The following is a 13,803-nucleotide window of genomic DNA, read 5'->3' on the forward strand; positions in this document are numbered from 1 at the left end:
ACTGTAGAGTACAATTAGGCTTCTGATTCACATACATTGTATGTACTGAAGAATAATGTCATTCACATAGTATGTGTTAGTACTGTGGACAATCTGGATTACAGTAAATGTTTCTGAATGTACACTTACTTGCACGTACTGAGCTCGCAGTTCTTTCACCCTTGGTGAGTTGCGCTCAAAAGGTACTCTGTATACTTGTTTCATTCGCATCCTGTTACGATGGAGGACGCGGTCAATTGTGGAAATGCTCACACTGTCGATTCCCTGGAAGTGTGTGTTGTCTTGTATCACTCGTTCCTGGATTTCTCTGAGTCGTATTGCATTATCTTGAAGGACCATGCCAACTATAACAGCCTCTTGCTCCCGAGTGAATATAGCTGTCCTTCCACCTGCATGTGGCAGCCTTGCAATTCTACAAAAAGTAGTTGTACAGTTACAAAACATATTCATGCAGTACAATACATACAGTGATTAACTTTACAAATGTCTATTGAAACAGCTGCATATAGTGTAGTACAGTAAATGTGCAATTACAAAAATACAGTAATACTTGTTCTCTTCTCTGAATGTCCTTACTATGGTGGACACAGAAAATCGGCTCAAATTGGGTTGCACTCTAAGTCCTGCTTCCCTCATTGTCAGTCCAAGGACAAGGACATGGTCTATAACTGTTGCTCGAATTTCATCAGATATTTCCACTCTTTGTCTTTCTCTTCCTCTTTGTCCTCCTCTTCCTTGCCATCATCCTCCTCCTCCTCTTCGCATACTCACTCGTCCTCTCACATTGTTTCTTCTATCCATTCTCAGACTTTCTCCTTCCCACCTTCAACAACCTGGTTGCTCTCTGAACTGGCTTATATTGGTTGTGTCGCATCATTTGAAAACAGGTTAAATCAATTTTGAGTGGTTGTGTTCAATCAATGACATGTGTTCTCTATTTGTATTTGATTGTTGCCGCTTGTATTTACCAGTATGGATGACATGTGCATTAGAGTGCAGAATGTGTTTTGAGAATGAGAATGTGTTTAGAGTTTTGCTGAAAAGTCTAAGTGAGATCTGCAAATTGTGTTTTACCATGTGAAATGGTTTAAGGTATTGACAACAGACTGCATAATTAGCTAAATGAGTCCAGGCAACTGAGAACTTTGTTCAGCCAATGGGTTTTAGTGTTATAGCAATTGAGAAAAACTGTAAGGTGCCAGCAACTTGTGATCTCCACTATCAGCCTTTGGACAGCTCATGTCGCGCGGGGACCGGTTCATACATAAAACATTCTCGTCAAGCTGCAAAGGTTTCGATTTCCTCCTTACCTCGATTTAATGGCTAGAAAAATGGCTGAAAAAAATGGGAAAATATATTGATTTTATTTATTTATGAAACACCATTTTCCACCACCATGCTAGAGCGGCTAATACCTAGGAATGATACCTCCTTTACGCCTGCTATTTTATGTTCGTTTTACCCCTGGCTCATATTTTGTGATGTGTTGCAAAAACAACGTTCATACTGTATTTAGCCAAAGTTAAATGTACTGTATAACAACTCGCTGATTGGATCTCAGAATTCTGTCGGCTGCTGATTGGTGGTTGGGAATTTCCAGGCGTGTATCCCAGCCCCTCGTTTACGTCTGTGCGGCAGTCGTCTGTTTCTGGTGGGGCACTAGGCTCGCTGCAAGCGATGATAGACTATTTCCTTATTTTAAAACCTTCCAAAACCCTTTCCTTTCTCTCAAATTTCTGGTTTCCGTTGATGGACTACCGAATTAACAGATTTTTCCAGGGATTGGAATAATTCGACTACAAGTTTGGGAGTCCCGGGGAGAGGGGAGTCCGAGAGAAAAGTTTACATCACTGCGCGACAGGCACTATATGGGGAGAGCGTACAGTATGGTTTCATTCTCCATACCATCTATGATTTATGAAAGGATTTAGATATCTTTAAAACATAGAAATTACAGAATATACTTCTGATAAATGCCATTTTTAGCGTTACGATCAAATTAACATGTATGGACACGCATGAAAAGAGTTTTGCGTAAACCAGTAGAACCAGATTGCGTGTGAGTTTCGACTGGAGTCGTATACTACAGTCACTTCCAGGTAAACCATTAAATTCCCCAACGTTTCTTCACATCCTTGTTAAATAAAATACATATCTAACTATGGCGGGGATGAGCAATGCCCACATGAAGACCCTGGAGGACCTGACTCTAGACTCGGGCTACGGGGCAGGGGACTCCTGCAAGTCCCTGAGCCTCTCGTCCTCCAAGTCCAACTCACAGCCGTTCATGACGGCTCCGCATCGGGGCAACTGGTGGTACTACTCCGGCTCCATGAACAGTCGCAACAACAGCTGGGACACGGTCAACACGGTGCTGCCCGAGGATCCCGAGGACATCTTCTCCAAGTGTCCCCGTTTACCGGAGCTCGAGGAGTTCCCTTGGACCGAAGACGAGGTGGGAAAGATACTGCGTAAAGTAGCCGGGAACGTTACCGGTGCCAAAGCGTTTCCGGTGCCGACATTATCCAATGAGGCAGTCCGGAGGCTGTCCACGCTCCTTCGCCGAGCCCTCATCCGCATTTCGAGAGAGGCTCAGCGGCTGAGCGTCATGCACTGCCGTTGCACTCGCTTCGAGGTGCAGAGCGCCATGAGGCTGGTGCTGAGCTGGGCTCTGGCCGAACACTGCATATCGGCCACGGTCAAGGCCATCTCCATGTACAGTATGAGCGCCGGGGAGCTCCTGAGGAAGGGCAAATCTGCCCGTTGCGGCCTCACCTTCTCCGTGGGAAGGTTCTTTCGATGGATGGTGGACACCCGCATCTCGGTGCGCATCCACGAGTATGCGGCTATCTGTCTTACCGCCTGCATGGAGGCGCTGGTGGAGGAGGCCGGCTCCCGGGTAATGATGGCCGAGCGAGGGCACTCCAGGGTGGACACGGTGTCAGGCTGTGCCCCGGTGTCGGTCGAAGCTCTGGAGGGGGTGGTGAACAATGACGCGGAGCTGTGGGGGGTCCTGCAGCACTATGAGCATCTAATCTGCGGCAAGAACGCCAATGGTAAGTACATTTCTATCACTTCAAGGCAAGAGGGGTTTTGTCAAAGTACCCAAAAGGTAGACCAGCTAATGTGGAATAAATGTTGGAAGGTGACTGTAAAATGCATACAAGTGGGCTCAAAATTATAGACTTATAAACGAAGTTGTTGCTGCCAGGGCCGGCTCTCTGTTTCCCCACCACCAAGCACTGCTCTTGACGGTGGAGAGAGTCATGTACGAAAAAGTACATTTCCTGCAAATCTACACTTTGAGTGTGGTGAGTAGCAATTATTGTGAAATGCAGTTCTACACATTTTGCCATGGGACGGAGAGAACATTTAGCAATTTTATAACACATTTCATGTAATTCTACTCATGACTTATGCCATGTCAATTATATCTGAGTGAGAGTGACTAACAAAATCATTGGGGGCCCCGAGGAGGTCAGGGGCCCTGGGCACGTGCCCTGTATGGCCGGTCAGTATTTGGGGATAATAACTGGCTCGACTAATTTACCAATCTAAAAATTGTTAGCTGACATGGCTAATTGAGTGACTGTCACTAGGCAGGTTTCCATTGACTCAGTTTTATGAGACAGAAGCAATTGAGTGACTGTCACTAGGCAGGTTTCCATTGACTCAGTTTTATGAGACAGAAGCAATGCCTTGTGTTTTAATGGAAACGGCAGATATAGGAGAAATGCTCTGAAGATTGACAACATTTGAATCTGTTCGACAGGGGTGGATTTTCTTTTGTCAAACTTTCTTTATAGCGACAACTGGTGTTTTTCGAATGAATGATGATTGCTCAATACTTTTGAAGGTAAGCAGGGAACGGGATGTCTTCGCGTAACTAATAAGCGCCACTCCACATTTAATTCTAAACGCCTACTGCTTGCAAAAATCTATTTGATCAACTATGAAAAACAATGTGTCATTACAGGACAAGGATTGTCTTGACTTTCAATAATACCTGAATTGCGTTGCCTTGCGTTTCTGGTTGGCTGGCAAGTTTCACCATTCAACTATTTCAGATATACAGCAGTGCAGGTTTAACCATGGCACGGATTGTGGTTGGCACATGAGAATTATTAGAATATGGCAAACATTAGTAAATTATTGCATTCTATCAATGCTGGCTATCAGAGACATGAAACAGATAGATGGGAAGGCATACAGGATGTCAGCTATTTATTAATGCTCAATTTGTTTAAATTGGTCATGGAAACACTTCAGGTACTTAATTTTTATTAGACACCGTAGGTTTTTGCTTGTGACGTCATTACGTCCAGCTGTTTTTATCGAGATGATAGTTAAATGCAAACGACCCGAGTTTCTTTAAAAAAAATAAACTGAAAAAAATATATATGCAAATGTTTCGTGAGCTGAAGTGGGGCGGCAGGTAGCCTAGTGGTTAGAGTGTTGAACTTGTAACCGAAAGGTTGCAGATCGAATCCCCGAGCTGACAAGGTAAAAATCTGTCGTTCTGACCCTGAACAAGGAAGTTAACCCACTGTTCCAAGGCCGTCATTGAAAATAAGAGTTTGTTCTAAATTGACTTGCCTAGTTAAATAAAGGTTAAAAAAAATACAGACATTTTACATATTTTGTGCACACATTTGTTTACATCCCTGTTAGTGAGCATTTTCCCTTTGCCAAGATAATCCATCCACCTGAATGGTGTGGCATATCAAGAAGCTTATTAAACAACATGATCATTACACAGGTGCACCTTGTGCTGGGGATAATAAAAGGCCACTCTAAAATGTGCAGTTTTGCCACAACACAATGCCACAGATGTCTCAAGGAAGCGTGCAATTGGCATGCTGAATGCAGGAATGTCCTCTAGAGCTCTTGCCGGAGAATTGAATGTTCATTTCTCTACCATAAGCCTTCTCTAACAAAGTTTTAGAGAATTTGGCAGAATGTCCAACCGGCCTCACATCCTCAGACAACGTGTAACCACGCCAGCCCAGGACCTCCACATCCGGCTTCTTCACCTGCGGGATCGTCTGAGACCAGCCACCCAGACAAACTGTGGGTTTGCACAACCAAATCATTTCTAAACAAACTTTCAGAAACCATCCCCGGGAAGCTCATCTGCGTGCCTGTCATCCTCACCAGGGTCTTGACCTGATTGCAGTTTGGCGTCGTAACCGACTTCAGTGGGCAAATGCTCACCTTCGATGGCCACTGGCACGCTGGAGAAGTGTGCTTTTCACGGATGAATCCTGGCTTCAACTGTACCGGGCAGATGGCAGACAGTGTGTATGGGGGAGCGGTTTGCTGATGTCAACGTTGTGAACAGAGTGACCCATTGTGTCGGTGGGGTTATGACATGGGCAGGCATAAGCTATGGACAATGAACACAATTGCATTTTATCTATGGCAATTTAAATGCACAGATATACCGTGACGAGATCTTGAGGCCCATTGTCGTGTCATTCATCTACCGCCAATCCCTCATGTTTCAGCATGATAATGCACGGCCCCATGTCGCAAGGATCTGTACACAATTCCTGGAAGCTGAAAATGTCCCAGTTCTTCCATGGCCTGCATAGTCACCAGACATGTCACCCATTGAGCTGTTTGGGATGCTCTGGATCGACGTCTACGACATCGTGTTCCAGATCCTGCCAATATCCAGCCACTTTGCACAGCCATTGAAGAGGAGTGGGACAACATTCAGCAGGCCACAATCAACAGCCTGATCAACTATCCGAAGGAGATGTGTTGCACTGCATGAGGAAAATGGTGGTCACACCAGATACTGACTGGTTTTCTGATCCACACCACTACCTTTTTTTACAAGGTAGCATGTTAACAACAGATGCATATCTGTGTTTCCAGTCATGTGAAATCCATAGATTAGGGCCTAATTTAATGTATTTAAATTGACTGATTTCCTTATGTAAACTGTAACTCAGTAAAATCTTTGAAATTGTTCCATTTATATTTTTGTTCGGTATGTATGTAGTACCAGTCAAAAGTTTGGACACACCTACTCATTCATTGTTTTTTCTTTATTTTTACTATTTTCTATATTGTAAAATAATAATGAAGACATCAAAACTATGAAATAACACATATGGAATCATGTAGTAAACAAAAAAGTGTTAAACAAATAAAAATATATTTTACATTTTAGATTCTTCAAAGTAGCCACCCTTTGCCTTGACAGCTTTGCACACTCTTGGCATTCTCTCAACCAGTTTCACCTGGAATGCTTTTCCAACAGTCTTGAAGGAGTTCCTACATATGCTGAGCATTTGTCTGCTTTTCCTTCACTTTGCGTTCCAACTCATCCCAAACCATGTCAATTGGGTTGAGGTTGGGTGATTGTGGAGGCCAGGTCATCTAAAGTAACAGTCCATCACTCTCCTTCTTGGTCAAATAGCCCTTACACAGTCTGGAGGTGTGTTGGGTCATTGTCCTGTTGAAAAACAAATGATAATCCCACTTCGCACAAACCAGATGGGATGGCATATCGCTGCAGAATGCTGTCACCGACAGTGTCACCAGCAAAGCACCCCCATACCTCCTCCTCTATGCTTCACAGGGGGAACCACACATGTGGAGATAATCCGTTTACCTACTCTGTCTCACAAAGACACATCGGTTGGAACCAAAAATCTCTAATTTGGACTCCTCAGACCAAAGGATAGATTTCCACTGGTCTAATGTCCATTGCTCTTGTTTCTTGGCCTCTTCTTATTATTATTGGTGTCCGTTTAGTAGTGGTTTCTTTGCAGCAATTCGACCATGAAGGCCTGAGTTACTAAGTCTCCTCTGAACAGTTGATGTTGAGATGTGTCTGTTACTTTTATTTGGGCTGCAATATGAGGTGTAGTTAATTCTAATGAACTTATCTTCTGCAGCAGAGGTAAATCTGGGTCTTCCTTTCCTGTGGTGGTCCTCATGAGAGCCAGTTTCATCATAGTGCTTGATGGTTTTTGTGTCTGTACTTGAAGAATGCACAAAGTTCTTGAAATTTTCCAGATTGACTGACCTTCATGTCTTAAAGTAATGATATACTGTCGTTTCTCTTTGCTTATTTGAGCTGTTCTTGGCATAATATTGACTTTGTCTTTTACCAAATAGGGCTATCTTCTGTATAACACCCCTACCTTGTCACGGTAGAACTGATTGGCTCAACCACATTAAAAAGGAAAGAAATTCCACAAATGTACTTTTAACAAGGCACACCTGTTAATTGAAATGCATTCCAGGTGACTACCTCATGAAGCTGGTTGATAGAATGCCAAGAGTGTGCAAAGCTGTCATCAAGGCGGCTACTTTGAAGAGTCTCAAATATAATTAATATTTTTTGGTTACAACATGATTCCATAATGTGTTATTTCATAGTTTTGATGTCTTCACTCTTATTCTACAATGTAGAAAATAGCACAAATAAATAAAAAACGTTGAAGGAGTAGGTGTGTCCAAACTTTTGACTGGTGCAGTATATATAAATTGGTCCGTACGCGACCACTTATGTTGCTTATGCCTGGAGCCGGCCCTGGCTGCTGCAATTGGAGTTGGTTTGTGTGTGTGTGTGTGTGTGCACAGGCATGTGTGTGTGCACAGGCATGTGTGCATGAATCTGGACAGGAGAACATTCATTCACTCTGATTGAAAGTGCAGTCAAACTCTCAGCTCAGTTAAGAGCACCAGTGAGCAACACTTACACGCCCCTTTCCCCTTCCCACTCACTCATGTCTACATGTGATGGAAAAGGTGTAATGTGTCATACTCAAACCTGTGGTAGGATACAATGGGTCTGCTTTGTTTGAGAAAGCTTGAGATGTGTGAGAAGGCTTTAGATGTGTCCAAAGTGATTTCACTTGTCAGGATGGGGAAAAAGCAGTCCAATTTGCATTTGAAATCTTAACCAAGAAGGAATGTTTTTTTTTCTCACTGAACAAGTCATGTTTTTTATGAGGTAAAATGAATTGAAGTATGGGAATAGAATAGTCACTGTCAAAGTGACTGTTTCCTTTTGCATTTTACATTTTGGTCATTTAGTAGACACTCATCCAGAGTGACTTAATCAGACTCCATTCTGCAAGTACCATACCCACCTCACCAATTTGTCTCCATCAGACTTGTATTTCAGTTTACGTTCATCCTTTTTTCTAGAACTGATTTTTGATCAGTGTAACAGGAAGCACAAATGTTGTCCCCTGTAGGACTGTTTATTAGATCTGATTAGAGATCAGTGTTCAAGCAAACCATTGAATCATTTATGGACGTTTTTTTTGTATTCATGTTTTAAAGGCAGAGTGCAGTGAAACTTGATTATCCTGTGTTTTATATATATTTCCACACTGTGGTTGGAATAATACTGACATTCTGAAAATGATATTAATGCCATATTAGGGTAAGAGCAGTTTGAAAAGGCCTCCTGTTTTGGTGGGATGGAGTTTTGGCCTGCCTAGCGACATCACCAGGCGCTTAATTAATTAATGGTTAAATCCATTTGAATTCAATAGCTTTTTGACAGCACCACTTTTGAATTCCTTTTGATGTGAACGAAATGTTCCATACATGCAGTATTTGCCCATTGCATAAGTGCTCATAAAGTGACTTTTTGGACCTGAATGCCAAATCATTCAAGAGATAATAGTGCTCAAAAGTTGACCTATTTTGCATTGCCTATCATACCATGAGATAGGCTTGGACGGTGTCCAGATTGTAATACCTTCATACCGACCTTGTGCGATACTTGGATATTCGGTAATACTGGAAGTGAGCACAGGGGGCGCTGTTTTCCAACCGCACTGATAGTCTGTAACCCGTAGCTTAGCTGTGCTAACATGTACATGTAACATCCCGTAGAATGCCAAGTAAATGCTAAAGGGTGCATTGCGAACATTCTGTAACATTTCTGACCTAAACAAGTAACTCAAAAATGCTACTCAGTTTGCTGAACACACAAAACAAATATTAGCTAGCAAGGCTGTTGTTCCAGATGGGGATTCTCTGCTATTACCCAGCGAATGCTTGATTTTGGAAGAAGTTAGCTATGTCGCGAACGAGCTACTAAATTAGCAAACCAAAATGCACAACTGCAGAGCATTTAGCATATTTTAGACACTTAACTTAATAGTTGTAAGATATCTAGCTGGCAAACATTTAGTTGTGAATTCCATACTGTAATTAGATCACCTGACGCATGCTCCACAACAGTGAGTGACTCTCAAGGTTTCGCTCTCTCGTCATTATGTGCTTTAAAACAAACACCATGTGACTGGGGACTGTCGTGAGCTACATAATAATGTGACAGATGAAATGAGGACCATCATGTTCTTTATCTCCTAACATATTGCTCAAGTTGACTGCAGGTATTTACTTATCAATTTGCTACAAATATTCAAGTTGATTAAAAAATCTAAGAAATAGTTTCAACGGTAATTGTAAACCATCCCGTGGCTTTTTCCAAATACCCCGTTATACACTATACCACCCAAGCCTACCATGAGACATCCATGTCTTCATCACTGGAAAATATTTGAGATTTGAAATCATTTAAAAGTTTACAAACAGGGTTGTCAAACTATTAAAACATTTTTTTTTGTAACATTTGAAACGTCAATAATCCAAAAATGCGTGAAGTTCGATTTTTTTTTATTATTATTTTTTTTTTTCATATTCCAATTTATTGTAGCCCAGACCCTATTTTACGTAATCAGAGGTTTTTGTGTTGTGCCCACCATCGGTTGAGACCGAACACGCTCTCGAATATACAGGGTGGGTGTTTTGGCTGATAAATGTACTAAAATGGGAATACAATTGAAATTTCAACTTTCAAGTGGTATCGCAAAGATGGTTTGAGGTCCACATCAGGGAATATCTGTTGTTTTAAATTATACTGTCAATCCATCATAAATAAACCTATTAAAGTCATAGAAATATAGATAATAGAATAGTGGGTGGGTGGCCTGGCGGCCATCTTGTGATAGTAATTGCAAGTTATTAGAGTTAAAGTACTCGCACTCAACCATGAAAAGGAATAACCCAAGGAGGCCAAGATGTAAAAATAATATAATGAATTTAATCCATGCTCGAAAGAATACAGAAAGTCTGAAGTGCTATATAAAAAGGAACAGAGCATACGTTTCGGTTCTTATGCCTTCATCAGTGCTGTACTAACAAATTTAAGAAGACACATACTTAAGACACACCTGCTGTGCATAGCGGGCGCAACAGGTGCAGGCAGATAGTTGATTAGAAACGGGCAAATCGGGAGTCAATGCATATTAACAAGGAATATATAGAAGAGTATCAAAAATGGACAAATTCAAGTATTCAGAACACATGACTTTTTTCACATTTTGTTACGTTACAGCCTTATTCTAAAATGTATTACATTGTTTTTCCCTCGTCAATAACCCATGATGACAAAGCAAAAACAGGTTTAGACATTTTTGCAAACGTATTAAAAATACAAACTGAAATATCACATTTTAAGTATTGAGACCCTTTACTCAGTACATTGTTGAAACAGGTTTGGCAGCGATTACAGTCTCAAATCTTCTTGGGTATGATGCTACAAGCTAGGCAGACCTGTATTTGGGGAGTTTCTCCCATGCTTCTCTGCAGATCCTCTCAAGCTCTGTAAGGTTTGATGGGGAGCGTCGCTACACAGCTATATTCAGGTCTCTCCAGAGATGTTTGATCGTGTTCAAGTCCGGGCTCTGGCTGGGCCACTCAAGGACTTGTCCAAAACCACTCCTGTGTTGTCTTGGCTGTGTGCTTATGGTCGTTGTCCTGTTGGAAGGTGAACCTTTGCCCCAGTCTGAGGTCCTGAGCACTTTGGAGCCGGTTATCGTCAATGATCTGTCTTCACTGTGTATTAATTTTTCCATTTATCCTGACTCGCAGTCCCTGCCGCTGAAAAACATCCCCACGGCATGATGCTGCCACCACCATGCTTCACCGTAGGGATGGTGCCAGGTTTCCTCCAGACGTGATGTTTGGCATTCAGGCCGAAGAGTTCAATCCTGGTTTCATCAGACCAGAGTATTGTGTCCTTTAGGTGCCTTTTGGAAAACTCCAAGCGGGCTGTCGTGCTTTTTACTGAGAAGTGGCTTCTGTCTGGCCACTCTACCATAAAGGCCTGCTTGGTGGAGTGCTGCAGAGATGGTTGTCCTTCTGGAAGGTTCTCTCATCTCCACAGAGGAACTCTGGAGCTCTGTCAGAGTGACCATCAGGTTCTTGGTCACCTCCCTGACCAAGGCCCTTCTCCCCGATTGCTCAGTTTGGCCTGGGCGACCAGCTCCAAGAAAAGTCTTGGTGGTTCCTAACTTATTCCATTTAAGAATGATGGAGGCCACTGTGTTCTTGGGGACCTTCAATGCTGCAGAAATGTTTTGGTACCCTTCCCCAGATCTGTGCCTCGACATAATCCTGTCTCGCTGCTCAAGGGACAATTCCCTCATGGCTTGGTTTTTGCTCTGACATGCACTGTCAACTGTGGTACCTTATATAGACAGGTGTGTGCCTTTCCAAATCATGTCCAATCAATTGAATTTACCACAGGTGGTTTCCAATCAAGTTGTAGAAACATCTTAAGGATGATCAATGGAAACAGGATGCACCTGAACTCAATTTTGAGTCTCATAGCAAAGGGTCTGAATACTTATGTAAATAAATGATTTCTGTTTTTTAATTTGTAAAACATTTGTAATACTGCTGGTGCATGTAGACAACACTAGAGGGGAAACATACAAGGTCCAATTCCTCAATAAGCCTTTGGGGGTGTAGAGTTTTTAAGTAGAAGACTTCGAACTTCGCATTGGAGAAGACGCTCATTGGTATTGCTGCATCTGCGGCTTGAGAACGCACCACCCGCCTTTAATTTAAGCCTGAGTGCAATCCCTCATACTGGCTTTCTAGCAATTAGATGTAAATATTTTAATTCAATTTAAATTGATGGTGTACAAGCTAAATTGCAGTGATCTGAAGGGATAGGTCCATTCTATTGAGATGACACTCACCCTGTTTTTAAGAGCAGGCTGTGTCTCAATCGATGGCGCGCACAACACAAAAACCAACATACAACATATACAAATAGATAATTGACATTAAAGGTTAAAAAAATATGCATTTTTTTTTTATTAAAAAAAGATAAAATATTTTGACAACCTCGTTTTGTAAGCTTTTCAATTGTATCAAACTCAACCATTTATTTTTTCCAGTGATGAAGACATGGATGTCTCATGGTATGGTAGGGAATGCAAAATGGGTCAACTTGGGTCAATCTGCTGAATGTTTTGGCATTCACGTTCAAAAAGTAACTTTCGTTCCACCTCTTCCATGGGCAGCATCCCTTTTGTTTAAATCAAAAGGAATGCTGTCAAAACATGATTGAATTGAAATGGATTTACCCTAATAGACCAATAAGAAAAATTCTCTGCCAATAACAGCTTGTTTGCAGTTTCTCCTCCCCACACTGACCACTCCCAGACAGTCCGAGTGAAATTCTTGCTTGAGAAATTGCTCTTTGCCGAGAAGCTTTTTTTGTTTCTTTTGACCATTTGATATTGAGATAAAAACATCTGCATTGGACCTTTTATAAGATCTGATTGGTGATCAGTGTTCGTGTGTGAAAATCATGCTATCCCTATTGGGCTGTTTATTATTAGGCCTTATTGGAGATCAGTGTTAGAGCAGGAAGCAGACAGTCGTTTGAAAAACAGCTCTGTTTGTGCTACTAAGTCAACTTCTTCCTCTCCAGCTGTCTGCTCTGCTCTACTCTCACCCCCCATCTCTTTTATCTCACCCATCCCCTTCTCTCTCGCTCCCTTCCTACCCTCTTCTCTCCTCTCTTATCCGTCTCTCATCCCTCTCTCTGCCGTCTCCTCGCTCACCCCTGTCCCGTACCGCCAGTAAACTCATTGATCTAAGGCCGGTCTGGTGTTTGGTCACCAGTGTTTGACCACCAATGTTGGACCAGTGTTGGGACGTTGTAATGAGGTTTTGTTTGTGGCAGTCGGCCGTTCTCCAGAGCAGGGCTCTTTCACAGCCACACAATGGCCCTTTGTTTCTGTGAGCCTCCGCAGAGAAAACAAACACACACAGAGAAAACAAACAAACACACACACACACACACACACACACACACACACACACACACACACACACACACACACACACACACACACACACACACACACACACACACACACACACACACACACACACACACACACACACACACACACACACACAGCAGTGCTGGACCAAACAGCTGCCAATACAACTACTAGGATAGTTTTTTCTGTTTGTAGTGAATAGGGATCCGTTTGACTGAGCCTATTGATGAAAGCAGGTCAGGGGTTAGACGCCACACTCAGCAGCACAGTGGCAGTGTTACGCCTAGCTGGGACTGGAGCCAACAGCCATTGTGGTTCAAGCAGTGATCATTAGGATGATGGTCCTGTGCTCCTGATATGGTCCTGTGCTCCTGATATGGTCCTGTGCTCCTGATATGGTCCTGTGCTCATGATATGGTCCTGTGCTCCTGATATGGTCCTGTGTGGCTGTTGGTAGACCATGGCGCTTGCAACGTTAGGATTGTGGGTTTGATTAATGCTACTGTTAGGGGCTTTGGATAACATTCAGATAAACGGTATGTATTATTACAATGATGATTGTAGTCTTTGCCATTGAAAGGGTCAGGATCAATGACCCTGACCCCGATGAGGATGATGATTGAGGTGGTATTTGTCGACTCCATTGTGACACTGCATTGACAGGCTAGGCAGT

The 13,803-nt window shown here is 42.5% G+C and overlaps 1 protein-coding gene across 1 annotated transcript in view; it reads left to right on the forward strand.

Annotated features, from left to right (window-relative positions):
- Window positions 1-1,641: 1,641 nt before the first annotated feature.
- Window positions 1,642-13,803, forward strand: part of abtb2b (ankyrin repeat and BTB (POZ) domain containing 2b) — a 143,873-nt gene continuing 131,711 nt past the window's right edge. Inside the window, exon 1 of the mRNA XM_055934960.1 lies at window positions 1,642-3,056. Within this exon, the coding sequence (XP_055790935.1) occupies window positions 2,162-3,056 (895 nt within the window). The 5' untranslated portion in view covers window positions 1,642-2,161. The remainder of the gene's footprint in view (window positions 3,057-13,803) is intronic.

The sequence above is a fragment of the Salvelinus fontinalis genome, chromosome 9 (genome assembly GCF_029448725.1).
Source record: "Salvelinus fontinalis isolate EN_2023a chromosome 9, ASM2944872v1, whole genome shotgun sequence".
NCBI classification, from domain to species: Eukaryota; Metazoa; Chordata; class Actinopteri; order Salmoniformes; family Salmonidae; genus Salvelinus; species Salvelinus fontinalis.